The sequence below is a fragment of the Urocampus carinirostris genome, chromosome 8 (assembly GCF_059441175.1).
Source record: "Urocampus carinirostris isolate Australia breed hairy pipefish chromosome 8, RoL_Ucar_1.0, whole genome shotgun sequence".
In the NCBI taxonomy this organism is placed as follows: Eukaryota; Metazoa; Chordata; class Actinopteri; order Syngnathiformes; family Syngnathidae; genus Urocampus; species Urocampus carinirostris.
In genome coordinates, this window is record NC_142356.1 from 24481349 (window position 1) to 24505646 (window position 24298).

At 38.4% G+C, this 24298-nt stretch overlaps 1 protein-coding gene and 1 pseudogene across 1 annotated transcript in view; one reads left to right on the top strand and one right to left on the bottom strand.

Annotated features, from left to right (window-relative positions):
* Positions 1–22229, top strand: part of cpe (carboxypeptidase E) — a 30737-nt gene extending 8508 nt beyond the window's left edge. Inside the window, exons 2-9 of the mRNA XM_088342065.1 lie at positions 6256–6452; positions 6521–6688; positions 6830–6947; positions 7023–7205; positions 13651–13790; positions 13874–13973; positions 16792–16910; positions 21463–22229. Of these exons, the coding sequence (XP_088198191.1) occupies positions 6256–6452; positions 6521–6688; positions 6830–6947; positions 7023–7205; positions 13651–13790; positions 13874–13973; positions 16792–16910; positions 21463–21561 (1124 nt within the window). The 3' untranslated portion in view covers positions 21562–22229. The remainder of the gene's footprint in view (positions 1–6255; positions 6453–6520; positions 6689–6829; positions 6948–7022; positions 7206–13650; positions 13791–13873; positions 13974–16791; positions 16911–21462) is intronic.
* On the bottom strand, positions 3254–3433 carry LOC148361312 (U2 spliceosomal RNA; annotated as a pseudogene).
* Positions 22230–24298: the final 2069 nt, after the last annotated feature.

The following is a 24298-nucleotide window of genomic DNA, read 5'->3' on the forward strand; positions in this document are numbered from 1 at the left end:
TGCTATAGCGCCATTTAATGATATACCATAGAAAAAGGGTTATGAATCATGTAAGAGAACGAGGCAGGCCGTATTCAATATTCATAACCTACAACATGTGTCCGACTTCACTTCACGTCTGGAGCTTTTTTCATACAGACATCCCTTCATCACCAATGTTGCCTTTCCCACTGACCCCTGTTAAATTAATATATTTTCTTGAGCAATTTCACACAGTGATAATTTCAGTATCTGAGAACAGACACTACCTCCGTGTCATTAGTACAAAACGGGTTGTTCTTAGAGTCAGTGAAAAGAAAGTAAGGGAGAAACTATATCATTGTGGCACCTTTCATCCAGTGTGTGAGCAGGCATGCTAACGATCACTTAGCGTTAAAAAGTTGTGCCTTTTCGCCAGTCGTCTATAAACTCTCTCTACCCATTCACGATTACCATGGCAACTCCCAGCGACCCAACTGTCCCTGATGACGTAATTCAGCCATTGCGAAGGAAACCCAACTGGAAAGTTGGTGCGTAAAAAATTACGCGGAAGGAGAGAATGGCTTACCTGATTATTCATGCCAAAGAGCAGAAAAGGGATGTTTTATTCAGAAAACCTTGTGGGACATTGAAGTCTACATTTTCTTTTCGAAAGTGAAAAGAGTTTACCATTGCTTTGGTACAAGAAAAGAAGGAGAAATACCACCTTGAGACAACGTGTCAGTATTTCGTATTATTTGTTTTATTACTCAGGTCATTGACAAGTATGTTTTATTCACCGTGTTAAATAATTCAAAATTCCATCAGCTATTCCAACAATCAGCTGACATACCCAACTGTTTCATTAGTCTGGAGTGTTTTCTATGAAAATTACACTTTCTTTTTTACTAATCATACATCCATCCATTGTCTGCACCGCTTTTCCTCAGTAGGGTCGCGGGGGTGCTGGAGCCCATCCCAGCTATCTTCCGGCATTGGGCAGGGGACACGTTGAACTGGTTACCAGCCAGTCGCAGGGCACACAGAGACAGACAACTCACTCTCTCTTTCACACCTAGAGACAAATTGGACTGGCCAATTTCCCTGACATGCATGTTTTTGGAATGTGGGAGTGCCCGGAGTAAACCCACGCAAGCGTGGAGAGAACATGCAAACTCCGCACATGAAGGCAGGTAGCTGAATTTGATCCCATTACCTCAGAACTGTGCCGCGGATGCGCTTACCACCCATCTGCCGTGCCACTTCACTCATCATATGACTTGCAAAATAAATAGAAAGTATACTCTATATTAAGGTTAGAAATAATGATTTTTTTAAAAAAAAAATTATCCATCTAATTTAGCTTTTTTCAAAAAAATGGACATTTCAAAAGTGACCCCAAACTTTTGAACGGTAGTGTATGCATCGTTGTTTTTCAGGGAGAATTCTTTATTTATTGTATACTGCATATGTACTAAGAAAGCCGGCTTCTGTAACCCACTTTATACTTTCTATAAAATTGTAATTATTCAAAAATTCTCCTATAGATAAAACTGGAACAGCTCTACCAAATGTGGAAATTTCATTCTTATAGGCCATTTTCACATGGAGCTGTTCTGTAAAGGAAACTATCAAACAAATAGCTTTTTAATCCGGCATGCCAAATACAAATTGGGAAAATATTATGTATAGTCAAAAAAGTACAACTAATTGAAATACAGTGTTACTCTTGTCCCTAGTGTACCTTCCTGTCGACTGCGCTCAAGACCAACGTGCAAAAAGCTGGTGACATTTTTCTGTACATGCTATATTTCAAACAATTTATTTGAAGATATTTATCACATTTAATGCAGAGACATTTTTAAAGCTAGCCTTATTGCATATTCGTTTTTTCAGTGCAAATGTAGTGTAAAAAAACCTTCTACAGACGCTCCCCTACTTACGACCATTGGACTTACGTAAAGCGGTAGATACGAACATTTTTTTGGGGATGTCGAAAAATATCCGGACATTGCTGTAAGTTAGATTTTGTATTGTGTGCACCGTTTTCCGAGTACAGGACATTACTGTAGTGCTTCTCGCCGCGACTGTCGTGTGGTGGCACTGTTAGAGGTCGCTTTCTCTTCCTAGTTCGTGTGTAAACATTCTATACTGTATCTCCAACGGGCTATGAACTTTGACATTTTTATTGTTTAATATCTTGTGCATCCACTCAATATGGTTGGTGTAAGGAAGAGGGTAGTTGTTTCTTTTGAAATAAAAGTGGAGTAAGAAAGCTGGATGCGGTTGAGAAAATGGTTGGGTGACTTTTTTTCGGCCACTTTCCACCACGGTGGAGGAAGTCGCCTAACTCTTGAAGCCCATCTTCTAAAAGTAAGTTAAACTCAACTTAATTTATCTTTATAGAGCATATTATTTTACGAGATGTTTATTTTTTAGTACAAAACAATACAGGTTACTTATACAAGCCTTAAACATACTTATATAAACCTTAAACATACAAAATATAGCACTGAGGCAACTTTCGAACAAATTCAACTTACGAACGATCGTCCGGAATTTTGTTCGTAAGTAGGGTAGCATCTGTATTACTTAACTTTAATACTGAATGTTTCTAAACCAATTCAATAAAGGTTTTAGATGAAATATGACGAGTAAATATAAATATTTTCATGCATATTTATTTGTAAATACATGAGAAAAATTGGATAAACATTTCATTTTTTTCCTCATGTATTGCTCAAGGTATCACATTTGTGACTCTCTATCAGCATATTGAAAAAAAACATCAATCAATCCATCAATTAATGAATCATTTTTTCCTTAATGCTCGGCCCCTTAGCTGAATTTTCTTTAAGTAAATGTGGAGTACGAATAAAAAGGTTTGCCCACCCCTGATTTAAGTGAAGTATTTTTGATGCAAAAGTGGTTCGAGACAGCAAGAAACTACACCCCTAACTTGTTCTTACTGCAAGTATAAGGCAGATGGCAATAATGCACCATAAATAACCAAAGAACTATCAACATTGTCAATACAAAAATGAGAATTTGATTCTTGTAGTTTTCATCGAAAAACATATTTCTTAATTTGTTATGAACAAGCGTAATAAAATACAGAAGATTCGTAGTATTTGGTTTGGGGTTTTTAAGGGTTATTGATCTATCTTCGTTATTCATTATCCATTATCCGTTATCGGTCAGTTCATAATACGCTACAAAGCCTAGGAGCCGGGACACTTACTCTCAGCCAAAAGGCCAAGCTAAGGTCCTAGCCCTAAAGCCTTGCTGCGATCATTGCGAATGCACCGTTCCCGGAGGTACTGCAATACCGGGCCGATGCGTGGAGTGGACAGAGTAAGCTCTTATTCCATCTCCTGAATGAAAAAATCAAAGGCCAAGTATCATCATTTCTCAATAATGTGATGCCGTTTTTTAACAGATTGCACTTTCTTTTATAATATTCTCTAAAAACTGAAAAACAAAACAAAAAAAAACCCCACAAAATTCATAATGGATGTTACCGTTAAAGTCACTAATGGTTTGCTGAGCTTGTTATATTTGCCAAGTCACTTTAGCAGGTCTCACTCAAACTTCATAAAGCCATTCATTGTAAGTAATCAGGGTTTCGTACTTTTTAGTTTGTTACAGGACTCACTTTGACTTGACTTCTCTTGCTCTTACTACTTTTTTCAAATTGCGAAATCCCGTCATTTGAAAACGGGTGTATAGACTTTTTAAATCCACTCATGTGTGCTTGGGTCTTCTTGGAAACCATTCAAGCCGCATGAGCACGTAAAGAGTTAATTGCTACCTTGGAATCATTACTGCAAAGTCATAATCAAAGCCAGATTGATGGTGTTGAAAATAACCTGACCACCAGATGTGCTCTTGACTTGTGCATGGGGGTTTGATTGTTACTCAGCCGAGAAGCCGCTGGGATTTACTCGCTCATTAGTCATGAAGATTTCCACAACCAACACAGTGGTGGTGCCTTTGACGCAGACATCCTTTGCCTTTCACACAGAAATGCTGCATCGAATCTTCGTTACGGTCGCGTTGAGTGTAATACTGTTACTTTTCTGTCTCAACCTAATACATGTTTTCTTCAAATCATGGGTTCACAGGTCCCTTAACTCTCCGGGTCATTGGGGCACCACTAAGGACGCAATTCTGGACAGCTTTGTCGACTGCTAAAGGTTCCTGGGTTTGGGTTGTGACAAAGTTAGGGCTAGTCCATTCCTTGATGTTGTCTGCCCAATTTTTTTTTCCGTCTTCCTCTCCTCTTGCCTCCTTGGAATAGATCCTGGAGAATGATCTTAGCCAGTCCTGTTGATCTTGTGACATGACCATACCACTGCAGTTTTTGTCCGCGCACAGTTGACATCGGTCATAAGGTCCGATGTGCCCTTTGATGGTGTTGCACACCGTTTCGTTTTTCACTTGGACAATGTAGCTGATGCCTAGAAGTTTTCTGTAGCACCGCATCTCCGTAGCTTGGATTTTCCTTTCCAGCTTTGCCGTGCAAGTCCATGTCCTGAAAACGTAGAGGTAGATGGAAGTAACCAGCGCTTGCATGAGTATAGTCCTTAAATTCACTGCTATGCTCCTGTCCCTCCAGCTGGGTTTAAGTCTGGCAAGTGCAGCTGTGGTTTGAGCTATCCTGTCCATGATTTCCTCTTCTTACATGACAACTTCAAGATATTTCAATTTCGTGACAGGTTCAAGCTTACCTCCAGAAGTGTAAAAGGCCTTTGCTGACTGTTTTTTTTTTCATGTCTGTGTGAAATGAAATGCAGCAAAATACAATCTTGCTATATGTTTAAGCACTTTTTCTACAATGAAAGCAAGTATTTGCACACCTTTGCTTTTCAAAATAATTTTCTGTGAAAAAAGCCCGATGAAAATCCATTTGCTCGTATCGAGCTCAATCAGAACACTTTGTGTGTGGGCGAGTGTGTTACATCCTATTTGCCGAAATGGATTTCCGGGCTGTGACGGTCAATCCCGTTTAACCTTTCCACTGATGAGTCAGTGTGTCATTGCTACAATGTGGTGTGTGTGCATTTGTGTGTGAGTGTGTGTTAGTCTGCTAGTGCGTGTGTGTCAGTGTGTTATCATGTTGTTTGTGACATTTAGATGACTTTCCATCACCTATTGACGTCATTATGGATTTGCGGATTTGCTCTTTGCCAAATAAGTGTAATTGGCGCATTTGATTAACTGACTCTGACTGGTGACTGAATACCTAACCAAATTAACTAACCAAATTACTAACCGAATAACTGAATAACACACTGACTGACCTACTGACTAAATTTTAAGACCAACACATTTACCAACTAATCAACTGGTGGACAGACTGACTAATTAAATGTTTAACTGACGGACCAAACAGCCGACAACCGAGCTATGCAACTATCTATTTAACTGTCAAATAAGTTGAACGATTATTCATCCATCCGAGGCAGAGTAATGCTCTTGCTGACTCATCTACAACAGATTTACCAACCCACTAACTGACTATCATATTAATCAATTGAATTATTTTCCCAAAAGAGGATCAGATGTCCACCAGTCCAGCTCTCGCACAGATTCAGTGACCAACTAATCTAAATCTTTGACCAATTATTGACGAACGGACTAGACTAAATCAGAAGCCAATTCATATAATGACCAACACCTGACATTGGTAAATTGACTTAATTACTAACCAACTGAATGCCAGGCAAATAACTCAATGACTGACCTATCAAAATGGCTCAATAGGTAACCAAGCAATTCAATGACTGGCAAATTAACACCCGGTAAAACATTGACTGACAACCTAGAATAAATTATCAATAAATCGGCTAAGTTACTTCAATTGTGGATTCGCTAAATTGAGCAATGCACTATGAAGTGAATCACCAACTAGCTAACCAACCTACAGACAAACATAAAGAGGCACTACCACACTTTAAACCAAATTTTTGACTGGCAAATCTAACTGACAGACTAACCTACGGACTGATGTAGTGACCTCCCAGCTAACAAACTTGTAAGTGATAGAAAGGGACTGATTGATTGAGTAACAGAGGGACTCACTAATTAACCAACAGACAGGAAGAATGACCACCCAACTATTGGACTAACTCACTTTTATCTGCTTACCTTACTGACAGATTGAAACACTTATTTACTGACGTCGTTGATTACTGGCTAACTCGCCAACCAACCACCATAATGACCGATTACTAACCTACCATTTAACACACAAACATAAGTTTTTAAATATTCTTCTTTTATTTTTGTGCGCAGGTGAGCCAGAATTCAAGTACATCGCCAACATGCATGGAAACGAGGCGGTGGGCCGTGAGCTTTTGGTCTACCTGGCGCAGTACCTCTGCAACCAGTACCAACAGGGTAATGAGACCATCATAGACCTGATCCACAGCACGCGCATACACCTCATGCCCTCCATGAACCCGGATGGGTTCGAGAAAGCCGCCTCCCAGGTAAAACGTTTGACTTGTCGAGGAATGTTGACTGGGTTACTAAGCCATCGAGCCCTTCTTGTTTTTAGTCTGGAGAGATGAAGGACTGGTTCGTGGGACGCACCAACGCCCAGGGGGTGGACCTGAATCGCAACTTCCCCGACCTGGACAGGATCGTATATGTCAACGAGCGGGATGGAGGGGCGAACAACCATCTGCTGCAAAATATGAAGAAGTCTGTGGATGAAAACACCAAGGTGGGTACAAAAAACAAGGTTCTTTCAACCATTTTTCATTAATGTAGACTCAGCAAAAAATAAAAATCGAGTATCTCCAAACCATAATGCATTCTCTACAGAATTGTGTTAATCTATATACAAAATTATGTCTAATCGTAGCTGGCCCCGGAAACCAAGGCCGTGATCCACTGGATCATGGACATCCCTTTCGTCCTCTCGGCTAACCTGCACGGCGGGGACGTGGTGGCCAATTACCCCTACGACGAGACCCGCACCGGTAATCCACTGCTATACGGTATATCCTGCCTTTCACACGTAATGAACGCAACTAACCGCTCGTTCCCTTTGGAAGGCTCGGCCCACGAGTACAGCGCCAGCCCCGACGACGCAATCTTCAAATCCTTGGCCAAGGCCTACTCCGTCTACAACCCCGTCATGTCCGACCCAAACCGTGCACCCTGCCGCAAGAACGACGACGATTCCAGCTTCAAGGACGGCATCACCAACGGGGGAGCCTGGTACAGCGTTCCTGGGGGTAAGAAACTACCGTTTTTATTCTTGTATAAAGTGCATTTGAAAAACGTCATCAACAATCATAAATGTCTAAATGACAGTCAAGAAAAATATCCTACGGCTCCAGTGTTCTATGATCTTGTGAATGATATAACGCAAAAGCTGTATTCCGTCCGTATTTTCATAGAATTAAGGAACGATTTTGGCGTAATAAATCACAATATGCTTTGAAGCTGGAATAAGAGGAATTGCTAATCACTGTGTAAAATCATGACTCTCAAATAAGATTGGTGATAGCAATTAAAGTGTTATGAGCATTTGCTCTGGAGTCCCTCAAGGGTCTGTGTTAGGACCTTGTTTTTTATGTTCTATAGAAATTACTTGTTAATTGTTTTGCTGTTTTTGTTGTTTTGTTGTTGCCTTAGGTTAATTAGTGGTGATGCTGTCTTATTTTTATTTGTGCTGTGCACAAATAAGCTTCATTCATCCATTCTTTCTTTCTCTCTTTCATTCATTCATTCATTCATTCATTCATTCATTTATTCATATGCTTACCTAAAAAGAAACTCAAAGTTCGGGTGCGAGCCGTACACGAGCTATTACCATATTTGTGCAATGATTTATCAGTCGAAAAATATCGCTGACTACAATTGCAAAACATTGGATGCAGCGGGAACTTAACCCGGGTCACTTGAAGGAGAGGACTTAATCCTACCCACTAGACCGCCAGTGATATAGACGGCAAATTATCTCATTATCGCACGAATGTTAGAGAATGGAGAAAACAGAAAGTTGTCCTAAATGATATAAATAAAAGCAAAAATGCCCAACAGGTGAAACAACTCTTTGGCGTATCTGATCATGAATCGGACTTTTAAGGACTTTATATAAATATCATGTTGGTATTGTGTTAATAGTTTATATTATATAGATACCACAGCCATATCCCCCTAGTGGGATGTGGCTAGAGTCATTTCTGACTTTTTTTTTTTTTTTTAATAGTTTACTTTATCAATAACTGATTTAATTTTTTTTGTCATTGTAACGTGTGAAATTCGCAACAATTTTAACATTCTTCTCTGGTACCATGAATAAAAAGTTTGAGCTGAGAAATAGTGAAACAAAATAACCAGCTCGTTTTTGCTCAAGCACCCCCAAATTCAACCCAAGCACTCCGAAAAATTATAGCATTTTTAAAACTCAATTTTCTTTCATAAAAGACAGGATAGCCTTAAATATGATGAAAAAAAATAAAAAGTCAAGAACAAATCAGCGTCGGAAATATTTCATACAGTGGAACCTCGGTTCTCGACCATAATCCGTTCCAGAACCCTGTTCGAAAACCGAAATGTTCAATCACCAAAATCGTTTTTCCCACTAAAAGTAATGTAAAATCGTTTTAATCCGTTCCAACACACTGAATGTTTACCATGAACGTAATCATGAAGCTAACCCAGGGTAATCATACGTTCGCGTTAGCGTAATCTTCCGTACGAAAGATTACGCTAACATGAACGTGTAAAAATAAAAAAATCAGGTCGTTTACACGTCATTTAGCACCCGGGTCTCCACAAAAAGTGGCTAGCGCTTCATTGGAAATGGAGCTCCGTTCCAACACCCTGAATGTTTTACGTAAACAAAGCTAACCCAGGCTAACCGTACATTCGCGTTATCGTAATCTTCTGTACGAAAGATTAGGCTAACGTGAACGTGTAAAAATAAAAAAAAGGATTATGAATAGGATTTTTTACCTTTGTGGTGGACGGTGGGGAGAGAAAAATCATCAAAAGTTTTTCAACCTCTTCCAAATTTCGCGACAGTTGCTTGCTTATAGCGCTAACTTCTTTAGCCGCATCACTCGATTTCACAGCCTCCTTATTCTTTACTATCGTACTGATAGTAGATTTAGCCATGCTGTATTCACTAGCAAGATCGGAAATTCGTACACCTCTTTCATATTTAGCTATTATGTCTTTCTTAAAGGCAATAGTTGTACGAACAACTTGTCTTTTTTCACCTGTCCTGCTTGCACCGACCTTCTTCGGAGGCATAATCAGGGGCTAAAACACCCGTACGCCGCTCAGCATCGCACCCTGGCGTACCGGCGTTCGAACTCCGATTTTTTGACCGAACAGCGAAGCAAGAATTTCTCGAAATTTTTGTTCGAACACTGATTTTTCCGAACTGAGAGGCGTTCGAAAACCAAGGTTCCACTGTATTTGATTCCTTGCCCTGCTCCTCTTCTGCTCGGCCAGTGTCACTTGCAGCATAGTGGCCGAGTCTGTGGAGGCTCGGGTATAATACAGTAAGACTGTGTTATACAGTGTTTATATTGAACAACTGTTTAACCACCCAATATTCAGGGGACTTTGTTATCATCAACGTATATTAGTCCTCATTTTAGCTGCATTGAATCGAATGCAACAATCAAGTCAAGTCAAGTCAAGTCATTTTTATTTGTATAGCCCTTAATCACAATAAGTCTCTAAGGGCTTCACAGATTAGTATACTATGTTACACAGACTATTTTTCAGTCGACAAGAAGAGTAGGTTATTATTCATAAGCAATGGAGTAGAAGTGAGTTTTAAGTTTAGATTTAAACATTTCCACTGAGGTTGCAGATCGGATCTCAGGGGGAAGAGCATTCCACAGCACCGGTGCCCGAATGGAGAACGCTCTCGAACCAGCAGAACACTTCTTTGCTCTCGGGATCACCAGAAGACCGGCACTCTCAGATCGTAGGCTTCGGACCGGGACATAGGGGCAGATCAGATCTGAAAGATAAGAGGGAGCAAGTCCATGTATGATTTTGTACAATACTAAGAGAACTTTGAAGTCACATCTTTGGCTAACTGGGAGCCAGTGCAAGTTAGCCAAAATCGGTGTTATGTGATCGTACTTTTTTGTCCTAGTTAAAAGCCTCGCTGCGGCATTTTGTACTAGCTGAAGAGACTTGATTCTGGACTTCGGGAGACCGGAGAGTAGTGCATTACAGTAATCGAGACGGGAGGTAACAAATGCATGTATTATAGTTTCCGCATCAGACTGAGACAGTATTGAACGGATTTTGGCAATGTTACGAAGATGGAAGAAAGCGGTTCTAGTAATTTTCTTTACATGCATCTCAAAGGTTAGATCAGGGTCAAATATGACACCTAAATTTTTAACTGAGTCACTCTGTGTGATGTGACATTTGTCAATGTTCACAGCAGTTTTTGAGAATAAGTCACGGCATTTAGATGGACCAATGACTAACATTTCGGTCTTTTCAGAGTTAAGACGCAAGAAATTGAGTGACATCCACTCTTTTATCTCAGTGAGGCAGGCCTCCAAATTTCCACAGTTTAGTGTGGAAGATTCCTCCAACGGAAGATAGAGTTGAGTGTCGTCTGCGTAGCAATGGAAGCTGATATTGTACTTGCGAATAATGTCACCTAATGGAAGCATGTAAATGTTGAAAAGAAGGGGGCCAAGCACTGAACCCTGCGGAACACCGTAGGTAACATTAAAGGGCTCAGATGTCATTTCACCATATTTAACACAGTGCGTCCTATCTGAGAGGTAGGATCTGAACCACGAGAGGACGGTTCCTGAGAGACCAATCCATTTTTCCAACCGTTCTAGTAGGATATTGTGGTGCACTGTGTCAAAAGCAGCACTAAGATCCAGCAGCAGCAAAAGTGATGAAGCGCCAGAATCCATTGACATTAGGAGATCATTTGTTACCTTGATCAGAACTGTCTCAGTAGAGTGGTTAGCCCTGAATCCTGATTGCATGGATTCAAAAAGGTTATTCTCGGATATGAAAGCATTCAGCTGCTGTGCCACTACTTTTTCGAGTACTTTAGAGAGGAAAGGTAGGTTTGACACAGGTCTGTAATTACTTAATATTTCTGGATCAAGGTTGGGTCGTTTCAGTGTGGGTTTAATAACGGCGGACTTAAAAGCTGTTGGAACTACACCTGAGGAGAGTGATATGTTTATAATATTTAGAATTGAAGGTCCAAGGACGCCAAAAAGACTTTTAATAAGTGAACCTGGGAGCGGGTCGAACTGGCAAGTTGTCGGTTTGGCCGCATTTACCACCTGTTTGAGATCAGCCTAGCTTAATTGTAGCGTATGTGTAAGCTATGAGCCCTAGCATGGACATTTGCAGTTTTTTCTTAAAAAAAAACCCCATGATCAGGTGAGTCTATTACAGGGTTCGTAAGAGTTCTTGAAATCCTTGAAAATGCTTGAATTTCAATGTTATGTTTTCAAGGTTTGAAAAGTGATTGCTTCAAATTGTTACCATGCTTGTTAGTTTAGGTGTTCAAATAAGGGGTTTAAACTTATTTTATGGTTCAGAAAATGACTAGGCTCTAAAACCTAGGGTTTTAGCGCTTTATTAGGGTTTTATACTGGATTTAGGGTCTGAAATATGGTTGGGGCTAGGTTTATGGCTACTAGAGTTTAAACTCCATATTAGTTTCTCAAATTAATGTAGGGTTCCAAAATACATTAAGAGCTAGGTTGACAGTTTTAAAAAGGGTTTCGGGGAGGGTTACACCTAGGGTTAGGTGTAGGTTTAGGGTTAAGAGCTAGGGGTTGGGCTGCAAATTAGGATTTTAAACCTATTTTAGGGTACTGAAATAAGGTTGGGGATGGAGTTAGGGTTTGAAACTAAAGTTTAGGCCCTCTTTCCTTTTGACTTGCACTGGATTTCCTCTTTTAACGGTACTGGAAAAAATGAAAAATTGACTTTGAAAGTCTTTAAAAAGTGCTTGAAATTGCTTTACCCACTGTAACTATAATGAAATACACAAAACCTCCCCCTAATTTAATTGTATATAGTTGTCAGTGTTAACCAGTTTTGGGAATAACGCTGTTATAAATAATGCCATTACATAACGGCGTTATTTTTTCAGTAACGAGGTAATCTAACAAATTATGTTAATAATGGGCAAAAGTGGTGAGTTACTTTGACGGCAAAACGTCAACGGCGGCTTGCCCTCGCAAACCTACGGCGATTTTTCACTCCCCTCAGAGTTATTCACGACCCGTCTTTTTGGATCATGTCACCATTCAAAATAGCGACTACCGTATAGTTAGATGGCGATTACAAATATAGTATTAAAGAATGCACCGAAAGAAAAGGCAAATTAGGGCTGATTTTTGACAGCATCCTACTCACGTCGTTCGCAAACTAAAGTTTTCTATGGAAGTGATCGAAGGGAGCCGGCTACCCACCAATCAATAGCTGGCTCCCCGCGAGATGCCTGTTTTCTCTTGTGATTGGTCAATATGCACTTTTGGGGGATTCTGTGTAGTTGACTTTGGATTTGTTGAGCATAAAAAGGTTAAAATGATCTTGTATTTTATCTTTTTTTTTAAAAAAAGACATTTAATATGTTGATAAGCTTTCCTGTGGTTTCCAGTGTTAATGTGTTTGCATCAAAATGTAAAGTTTATTTATTTTTTCTTCTTTTTTTCCCTTCTGTTATTGTATTTCTCCCTTTCTTTCTTTTCTTTTTTCTCTTCTTTTTGTTTTGTGTATTTTCTCCGTCTTTTTAAGTCATTCTGTGGATAACGTTACATAATAATTGGTAATGCAGGCATTGAAGCAACAAAAATAACCTGAAGAGCCGTTCGGGACGCTAAAGAGACTGCTCTTTTTAGGGAGCCGAGCCGAAAAAGCCGTTTCCATAAAAATCACTGAAATTACCATCTCTTCACGTAAACGCAGTGTTTCGTATTTGCTCATACATTTTTCTAATTCTTTGACATACAACAACTTATTTTCAAAATAACAGGAGTAGTTGCTCTCCCTGGTAATTAGTTAGTTTCACTACCGAGTAATTCAATTACTAACTCAGTTACTTTTTGGAAGAAGTAGCATACCTGTCAACCTCCATGCCCGTACAAACTGTCGTATTTCACCGTACAAAATACAAAATAATCTTACACCATTTTTTTTTTTTCAGAATGATGCATGATGGGAAATACCCAGGCGGCAGACGCATGCGCAAAGTAGCATCAAACCGCTCCCTTTATTTGCCACGACAAAAATTATACCAAGATAGAGACTACCGCGGCGAACTCGTTAGACTTGATTCATTTGCTGTTTCGTGATAGTCGGTGTATACCCATCATTGACAAATTTGCATTTTTCCGTACAGATTTTCTTGTACGTCGTACACGTCTTAAAATGCATAATAAACGTATTTTGTACGGCAAAAACGTACAGGTTGACAGGTATGAAGTAGTGAGTAATCATAGTTACTTTTTTTAAGTAACGTGTCCTACACTGGTGTTAATCAGTGGATCAGTTTGATGTGTAATGTGATCTTCATTCATGAGAAGGGACTCTTCTGAACAGTGTTGAATGACCTTAATCACTTTTTGGAATAAACAGTCCGATATCTTCCCTGGTTAGCATTAAGCTGATTCTCAATACACAAACTAGCGAACATGGCTTTGTTTTCAGGAATGCAAGACTTCAACTACCTGAGCAGCAACTGCTTCGAGGTGACGCTGGAGCTGAGCTGCGACAAATTCCCAGCCGAAGACTTGCTCAAGAGCTACTGGGACCAGAACCGTAATTCGCTGGTCAGCTACATGGAGCAGGTGGGTGGACATCAACAGACTCGCTTGGGATTTGAATTTTAAAAAGCGATTTTTTGAGCAGGTAGTGTGCTTGTTGCATTCAGGTTCATCGCGGCGTCAAGGGCTTCGTGCGGGACTTGCAGGGAAACACTATTAGCAACGCTACAATCTCTGTGGAGGGAATCGAGCATGACATCACCACAGGTAGCCTCGTAAACATACGCAAGCAACATTGATCCCAAATGCTAGAACATTTTCGTGGCTTACTACACTAGCTTATAGAAAATTAGGAAACTCACTTTATCTATGAAAACTACGAAAATTGAAAAAAAGGAATAAAGCAATGCTCATTTATGCATACTTTTGCTCCAGGCCCTTACAAACTGTCGTATTTTCTCTTACAAAATACAAAATAATCTTACACCATTTTTTTTTCAAACGTGTTTATTTATGTAGTTTAGCATGTTATATTGTACATGTGTTTCGTTATATCATATTTATTGTTAATTAACATTTTGTTGTGAGATCCTGAGTTGCTCGACATGAATGAGGTTTATTATAAAAAAAGTTCAAAGATTAAGTAGCTTGGACGTTCACTGTAGAAGGAAAAAAATACATGCAAATATAATTAAGTAGAATAATACATTTTCTCATTCAAATTATGAATTCATTTTCTGCATTCAATTATTGTTGGTAATATACTGATTAAAGGGATAACCACAAACCTGTCATTTTTCATTTTCTTAACTTCTTTATACAACATAATAATTTGTAATATAATGCATTAAAGCAAGTGAGCTGTTTAGTTTTTCATAAGTTGAGCCGAAAAAGCCGGTTCTCTAAAAAGAAACGGACTTCCTTTCACTACATCAAACCGCTCGCTTCGTTTGCAACGAAAAAACGATACCGAGATAGAGGCTTCTGCGGGGAACTCGTTTGACTTGATTGATTTGCCGTTTCGTGTTAGTCGGTGTATACCGGATGGTACCCATCATTGACAAATTTGCGTTTTTCCGTACAGATTTTCTTGTACGTCGTACACGTCTTAAAATGCATATTAAACGTACTTTGTACAGCAAAACTATACAGGTTGACAGGTATGCAAACATACGCAAGCAACATTCCTCCCAAATGCGAGAAATCATCCGTGGTTTACCACACTAGCTTATAGCAAATTAGGAAACTCGCTTTATCTATGAAAACTACGAAAATTGAAAAAAAGGAATAAAGCAATGGTCATTTATGTATACTGTAGAATGTCAATCGTTCCATGGTTGTTTATGGTGCGTTAGGGCCATCTACTGGACACTTGCAGTAACAGCAGGTTTGGTGTGCGTGTTCCTTTAGAGTTATCTAAGCGGCACTTTCAAGTTAAAAACGTGCTCTTAAATGCTACTTCGAAAAGAAATTCAAAATATGAAAATTGTCTTTATCAATTCTAAAATATACATTTCAATTTCCGGCATAAGTATTTAAAAAGACCAAAACATAATTTAACATGACGTTATTGGGTAGAAGAAAATTACCAAGGTGTTGACATAAGGATATTATTTTATTTTGAAAAAACAAAAAACATAGAAACACTACTGAACACTACTGAAATTCTTATCACAATCTATCATGCAAAATATTTTACTGTAACCTAGCTACTTGGCCCATCTTACTTTGCAGCCTTGGTTTGCAAAATATTCCGCGATCCATTATCCCCAATCGCATATTGCTGTGAGCGGGGGCCTGGTGGCTCTTTCATGCCGTTCTCTCAACCAGACAGTGAATTGCACTCGAGCGGCCATTATCCCTGATCGTGTATTACTGTCAAAGTATGATGCTTATACATAATTTTCTCAATAAATGACTCTTTAATCAAGATTCTTATTCCCAAAAAAGAGGAACAACAAAAGAGATTCAATCAAAAAAATTATGACAGTTTTCGTTTATTTTAAAAATGTGAAGAATTAAAATTGAGTATTTAATGGCCAAAAATGCTTAATTCATTGTATTAACTATTGAAAATAAATACGTAAAAATGTAAGTGCTGCTAGAAAACTGAGAATATTGATAACATCTTGTATAGAGCATACTTTTGTCTGGAGGCGTGTTGTTTTTTCCCTGCCTAAAATGAAATGAAATAGTTCTGGCCACGATCCATTATCCCCGGTCGAGTATTGCTGAGTGGGGACCAAGATTGAACATTTGTGTCATGTGTGGTGGCTCTTTCTTTCTCCTTATTCCTCCTAAAATTAACAGCACCCATATGGCGAGTATCCATTATCCTTGATCACATATTGCTGTGAGCGGGGACCAGGAGAAGGCCCTTTCGATGGGAGCTGTAACATTCTCACCCGCCTGAGATGAAATGCACGCTTTTGGCCACAATCAATTATCACCAGTCGACTATTGCTGAGAGCACAGACCGAGAGAAAATATTGATGTCATGCAAGGGGCCATTTTTTCTTTCTCTTTTTAAAACGAACAGTATTCGTGATTCCTTATTCCCTTATTGCTGCGAGTGGGGGCCAGCAGAAATCATATTAAAAATGGAAGGGGGTCTACTTTGTGGATTTTTGCATATCTCGGGGGCCTCTGGTCCCCATTAAGCATGGTAAACAAGGGATTACAATTTAAGTAACTTAATATCACCATTATGATGATGCAAAATGTATTACTATAGAGATGCATAAGACAAAAACAATTACATGATCAAGAAACACCAAACTCCTTTGAAAAATACCCATGTTAAAAATAAATGCATATTTGTGGACAAAATACTCAAGTAAAATAACAGTTTTTAATAACCCTCGATTCCTTTGCTTACTCTTGATTGTTCGGGAATGACTAAGTTGGGAAAATGCGGCCTGTGACTACTGGGAATCAAATTTGATTACCCCCAATGAGATGCGTTCTGCTTAACAGACAGTGCTTTTAAAATGCTGAGTGCATGGCTTTATCTAATGGTCACGTTTGGGATTTCTCACTTCTGCAGCGTTAGTTTGACAAGACCATTTGCGCTTTTTCCCCCTAGCTAAAGATGGCGACTACTGGCGCCTGCTGACTCCTGGCAACTACAAGGTGGCAGCCTCAGCTCCAGGCTATCTGACTGTCATCAAGAAGGTCGCCGTTCCGCACAGCCCCGCCACCAGGGTATGGAACATGCCAAAGTGGCAACATCCTCATCTTGAAAATGCATTTACCAAGCACAAAGATGATGACGATAAATTTTCTAGATACGCTAAGGCGTTAGCATCCATGAGTATTTCCGCATACAATGCATTGCGGGTGACGTCAAGTGTCCTCTTCTTCTTGTGGAAAACTTGTGCCTAACAAGGGAGAAGGCCTAACAGTCACAGAAGATTGCGTAGAAGTCGCCTTTAGTCAGAAATGTAAACGATCTCACAAAAACATCGGATTTCACCCAAAAATGATGTAAGTCTTGACGTAGCCAAGACTCGAGAACCTTTGACCTCTCAGCCTCGGGGGTGGGCGCCCAACTTTAAGGCCACTAAGATGGTCTACACTGCCCGATAGGGCGGGCCCTACATTTAGAAGAAAATCGTAGACTTATGTGCGCCTTATGGTCTTGAAAATATGGTAAATGTTTTTCATATACTGCAACTAGCTGGCAACCAGTTCAGGATGTCCCCTGCCTACTGCCCGAAGATGGCTGGAATGGGCTCTAGCATCCCCGCCACCCTACTGAGGATAAGCGGAGTAGATAATGGAGGGATGGGTGTTTTTCATTTAGGTTCAATAACTAATGCATTTAAATCAATCCACAGCTTGAAACCTTGAATTGCATCTAACTTTACTGCATCTATTGTTTTCTGCATACAGTATTGTAGTACAAGGGCTTAGGTTTGGTCTTGACATCGGTAGAACAATAGCTAATTTTTTCAAGTCAAGTCAAGGAATCTTGAGAAGGGACCACGCATGAGGTATTCCCACTTCCAGGATGACTGAGTCAAACAGATGTTGCATTAACATATAATACAAAGACATTGTCAACCTGAAATATTTTTCATTCATAAGCTATAGAGTAGAAGTGTGTTTAAAGCCTGAATTTAAACAGTTCTACCAAGGTTGCAGTAAAATTCTCAGAGGGCAGAGGATTCCACAGCACTGGTGCCCGTTTGGAGAAGGCTCTCGAACCTGCAGATCTCTTCTTGGCTCTTGGGATCAAGTGATTTCCCAATATTCTTATTCGTCCATGCCAAAACCAGCACTTGAACTTTACTTGTACATGGAGTACATGTAAATTACAAGTTGTACTCCATGTTGATGCCACTTGTACTGAACTTTGAATCATTAATATTGTCAACCCGCAGAGGACGCACCAGTCTTGGAAAAATCTTATTTAAAGGTAACTTCTGAAAACAACTACATTTGTAGTACTGTATTACATATTTCAAAATGTATTACAATGAATTCAAAATAAAAAACTACATGAAACAATTTAGATAACAGAAAGAAAAAAAGGGGGTGACGGCAAAAGCCAACGCTTATCTTGGTCTAGTCCTATTGATGGACTTAACACTTGTTAAAATTGTGTCTTCAGGAAATTATGAATACATAGTATTGCTTTACATGTAAAAATAGATGAATGAATGAATGAAAACTTTATTTCGAACATAAAAATAAAAAAAGGACAAAAACAATGAGTCAACAACGAAATAATGTCACACAACATGTTCGAAAAGGGGTAGTCAGAAGCAGATGCTCATTTTTCCTACCCCTTTATCTTCCCTATTAAATACATTTTATACTGTAGATAGCTCCTCTTGTGTCCAATACAACAAAATCTCATGGATATACTTATTACATAGGTCAGATATCAAGAATTATAATAGTTACAATAATCACATATTTTATACACTAATCTTCGCAGTACCCATCCCTCAACGTCATAATGCGCATAATGTCACTGCGGCACCAGTGATAATATCAATAAAAATAAACACAATACTTATAACAGTTCACATCTTATCATCATTATTTAATATTTTCAAATAAGATTCACAGTCAACGCAGTCACATGACATGATTTTATTAGAAATGATAAAGAAATCAATGTATGGTTTAATATGAAGCCAGTCAGATATGTACAAATTATATATATATATATATATATATATATATATATATATATATATCTCATCTCATTAGCCGTACACTTTCTTTTTTACTAATCATACATCCATCCATTGTCTGCACCGCTTTTCCTCAGTAGGGTCGCGGGGGGGCCGGAGCCCATCCCAGCAATCATCGGGCAGTGGGCAGGGGACACCCTGAACTGGTTGCCAGCCAATCGCAGGGCACACAGGGACAGACAACTCATTCGCTCATTCACACCTAGGGACAATTTGGACCGGCCAATTCACCTGAAATGCATGTCTTTGGAATGTGGGAGGAAACCGGAGCGCCCGGAGGAAACCCACGCAAGCAAGGGGAGAACATACAAACTCCGCACAGAAAGTCTGGAGCTGGATTTGAACCCACGACAGGTTCCCATGACATGAACTGTGCTGCACAAGCGCTAACCACTGCGCCGCCGTGCTGCCTATATATATATATATATATATATATATATATATATATATATATATATATATATATATATATATATATATATATATATATATATATATATATATATATATATATATATATATATATATATATATATATATATATATATGTCAAATGAAAATTTAAATGAAATATTTTACCTCCCCAAAAGGCCTAATTTATTGTACTAAATTAAGTACAGTATATATATAAACTAGCGCTGTTTGAAAACCTAAATATTGATATCATACGGAAAACATTTGCACAATATAATAATAATGAAATAAACTGCATGTACATTAGGGTTAGTAATTTTACACGCCGCTGCATGTCAATGCTGAGGTCCGGCTTATCTCTGAAGCACTTCATGAGGCATCACACCCAAAAACAACGGAAGCCAGACGATGAAGGTGCTGTATCTGAGTCAGATCAGGAGGCCTCTCCTGCTACCGGAAACTCATGTGGTGGAGCAAACCCCTATCAAAAAAATAAAAAAACAGCTCGAGAGGGATAGGCGCCGCCAGCCTGTACGCACAACAGGAAGTGGTGGCCCGACGACCCTAGGGGTCAGGACCGGCCCAAGCCTTTATGGGGCTCGAGCAAAATTAGATTTGGGGCCCCCTATTACTTGATCATTTCTATACCTACTAGATCTCATTCCATGTTTTACTCCAGGGGTGGGCAACTATGTGGAGTCAGGGGCTGCATCTATGTTATACGTCTTTTGAAATAGATTAGTTTCATCAAATTGGTTTTAAAATGACCACAGTTAGAGCAAAAAGTATATTAAATCCCTGTTTTAAGCAATTCATTTTTTGTGTACTTTTGAAGGAATTACTTTGGTTATTTTAAGTTTTTTTTTCAGTATTTCTGAAGTTGGATTTTTATTGAAGTTTTTTTGTAGTGATATTGTAGTTTTATTTTTGTACTATTGTTGAGTGTTTCTGAAGTAATTTCTATGTGGTATTTCCATAGCAGTATTTTTTATTAGTATTTCTGTAGTACTTTTATTGTATTTCGAAAGTAGATTTGTTGTTGTATATCTGTAGTATTTTTGTAGTTTTTCAATTATTACAGTAGTTTTATGATTATAGTATTTTGTAGTAATACTGTGGTATTATTTTTTTTAGTATTTTTGTACTATTTCTGTTGTATTTCCATATAAGAATGTTTGTTGTATTTCTGTGGTATTTCTGTAGTTTTTTTGTAGTGTTACTGTAGTTTTATTTTTGCACTATTTTTGTAGTATTTCTGAAGTAATTTTTACGTCATATTTCCATAGTACAGTAGTATTTTGTTTTAGTATTTCTGTAGTACTTTTGTTGAATTTAGAAAGTAGTTTTTTTGTTGTACATCCGTAGTATTTTTGTAGTATTTTTGTATTACAGGAGTCTTATAATTATTGTATTTTTCTAGTATTACTGCAGTAGTATGTTTTAAGTATTTTTGTATTATATCTGTTGTATTTTGTAGTATTTCCAAATTAGAATGTGACTGCAGTTTTATTTTTGTCGTGTATTTTTATATTTCCATAGGAGAATTTTTGTAGTATTGCTATAGGTGTAATTTGCAGTATTTTTGTTGCAATCCTCTTGTAGTAGTATTTTTGTGGTAATATTTCTCTAGTAGTTTTTTATATTATAGTATTATGCAAAGGTATTCTTTTAGTATTTCAGTAGACGTATAACTTATGTATTTACAAAGCAGTAGTTTAGGAGTATTTATTTGTTTAAAATTTGGTATTTCCACAATACTATTTTTGTCTTTTTTTAAGTATTTGTGTAATATTAATGTAATTGACCTTTTGTAGTGTTTTTGGTCTAAATAATTCTGTAGTAGCATGTTCAGAATAAAAGCAATATAATATATGAAGTCCCTGTTATCGAGCACTATATTTGGTATTTAGTTTTGTAATTATTGTGTAGTATTTTTGTTGTATTTCTGTAGAAGTATTTTTGAGTAGACACGCAAAGATGTTTGCACCAAAATAGTTAACCACTCTTGGGGGCCCCCTAGTGGTTGCAGGGCCCTAAGCAGCCACCTAGCTCGCGTATGCCTCGGACATTTAAAATCAAGTGTTTGGAATGCCATTAAATTCTGTTTACCATGATTTTGTTTTTTTCTCCAACAGGTTGACTTTGAGCTTGAATCTCTGATGGAACGCAAGGAAGAGGAGAGAGAAGAGCTGATGGACTGGTGGAAAATGATGTCCGAGACGCTTAACTTCTAAACATTTGCTCCCGTCGCTCCTTTCATTCCTTTTATCCTCCTTCATGTTTAAATATTCAATCGACAAACACACACACACTCACACGTACAAACACTAAGGAAAGGAACTTGTTCGCTGTTGTGTCATTTTGTTGTTTCTTGTGTGTGGTTTATAAACATGGCAACCATCCCCATAACTGACAAACTGCAGACACAGACATATTCGCACAAAAAACGTTGAGTAATAAAAGACTGATGACAAAGAGGAAAACACTGTTTCATAAAAAAGCACTACCATCTTCTTTACCGACGATTGCAGCACAGCTTAGCTTTGAGCACAGAATGACATCTTATTTTACATATAAATATATATATATATATATATATATTGGACTGTATTTATCGACTAAATTATAGCGTTGGTGTGTTTTTTTCTCGCGCAAACTTTCAACAGCAAACCCAAAGCCAGTCCTGTAAGTGCAACACAGGCACTGTGATAATCCCCCCGACCTTCCCATTTGAATATGCTTGGTACCAAACAGAATAGATGAAAAATATCTTATTTAAAGACTGTACACGCCAGGAAAGATATGAATGAATGTAAAGCTGTTGAAATTGGACTTATATACGCCACTATATTGAAGAATGAAACCCATTAAACAAACAATAAAGTCCCTGTTTATGTTGTCACATTTTGTGTTTGAGTCTTTGAATTAACACTCAATGACATAACTTTCTAGAAATTCATCATGAAGGCAGCCAGAGGAAACTGATATCGGCTGTTGATACTCAAAGACAATATAACATTAAGTAGATCGTCAATGGATACCCCATTTTAAAGGTACAGTGTGTGTTACTTGATCACAAGATTTCACTGTATTGTGTGGTGCAGCCAAATTAGAGTGCTAAAAACACAAGAATGCAAACTAGTGCCCAAATCACATTTTTCTTCTCATTTTTTTGGGCCGGGATTTTGTTTTTTCTGGTACCCATAGCTGCATGATGGCTGACAAATATGTCAGCTCCCCCTGTAAAGGCTAATTTTATGTAAAAAAAAATTTCAAAGGTACTGTTTGAACTACCGTGACCACTAGATGACACTGTATTGTGTCGTGCAGACAAATTAGAGTGCTAAAACACAAGAATGCAAACTGCATAAACTCAAAGTAACTACAGAGACTCAAAGTAACCAAGACACATTTTTCTTCTCATTTTTTAACCAGGTTTTTGTTTTTTCGGGTACCCATAGCAGCAAGATGGCCGACAAGTTTGTCACCTTCCCATGAAGAAGCTCATGTTATGTAGTTTTTTTAAAGGTACAGTGTGTATTAAGTGACCAATAGACGTCACTTTATTGTGTTGTGCGACCAAGTTAGAGTGCTAAAACATAAGAATACAAACTACAAAACTCAAAGTAACTACAGAGACTAAAAGAGACCAAATCACAATTTTCCTTTCTTTTTTTGGGCCATTTATTTTGTTTTTTTGGGGTACCCATGGCAGAAAGATGGCCGACAATTGCCAGCCCCCCAGAAGAGGCTCATGTTATGTAAATCTATTTAAAAGGTCCTGTGTCTATTACTTGACCACTAGATGTCACTTTCACTGTATTGTGTCATGCAGCTAAATTAGAATGCTAAAAACACAACATTATTTTACCATTAGTGTGTGCTGAAAATTAAACACAGATATTTAAATACAAGTAATTGATTACATTATTTTGGTTGAAAATCCTAATACATAAAATATTAATATTATTAATGTGTTTATTTAGTTTGATTCATCAAATGTAAAACACAAAAATAATTTCATTTATCTGTTTACCGATCATTTTGTTTATTGGCATTTCAATCACCCCCCCAAAAAAAACACATAAATCAAAAAAATCAAGTTGAGATATTCACAAAATCCAAACTTTAAAGACAAATATTGCACATACACATGACAAGATGATTATTAGCAAAATCAACATTTATAATTGAAAACAAACCAAAATGCTACATATCTACGAGACAAACATGTTTTTGTTTAAGTCCGAAATGAAAATGAAAAAATCTTTATATGTACTATTTAAATGTAAAAACTTAGTATACTATATAAAAAATGGAGAACATAGCCAGCTATCTCTCATTTTTGGCTCGAGAAATCGTGAAGATAACAAAAGCAACGAGAACTCACTTGCATTTTATCAACGTATTTTGAGTGTTCGGTGATACAAAACGTCAAAGAAATAGAAAAAGAGAGAGAGCAAAAGAGAGATAAAGAGTAGGAAAAAGAGAAAAGAGAAAAAAGACTGTGAGAAGTAGTGTCAGGACCGGAACGTAGACAGGACCCACTTGCGTTGCGTTTCTCACAAGTTTTATTGGTAGAACGAGAAAGGGTTGCGCCCACGATCCGGGGCTTGCTATAGGCGGGAAGTAGGTCGCTCTGAACGCGAAAGTGGATCTTCTGTGGCGAGCGATGGCGGTGTCGGGAACGGAAAAACGGGTCAGTAGCCGGGACAGGCGTGCAAAAATGTGGTCGTGGTCGTAAGCGAGTCATAAGCCAGGAAAGGAGAGTAGAGTAGAAGTGGTCGGGGACAAAAGAGGTCGAAAGCCGGGACGGGAGAGTAGACGTGGTCAGTATCGAAAAACGGGTTGAAGCCGGGGGACAGACAGGAGCAAAAACAGGTGGGAGTCAGGGTCGAAAAGGCTTGCCTAGTTTTAACTGAGGTTCGCAGACGGACTGACAAATGGGGACAGATAGGAGTGGGTATAAAT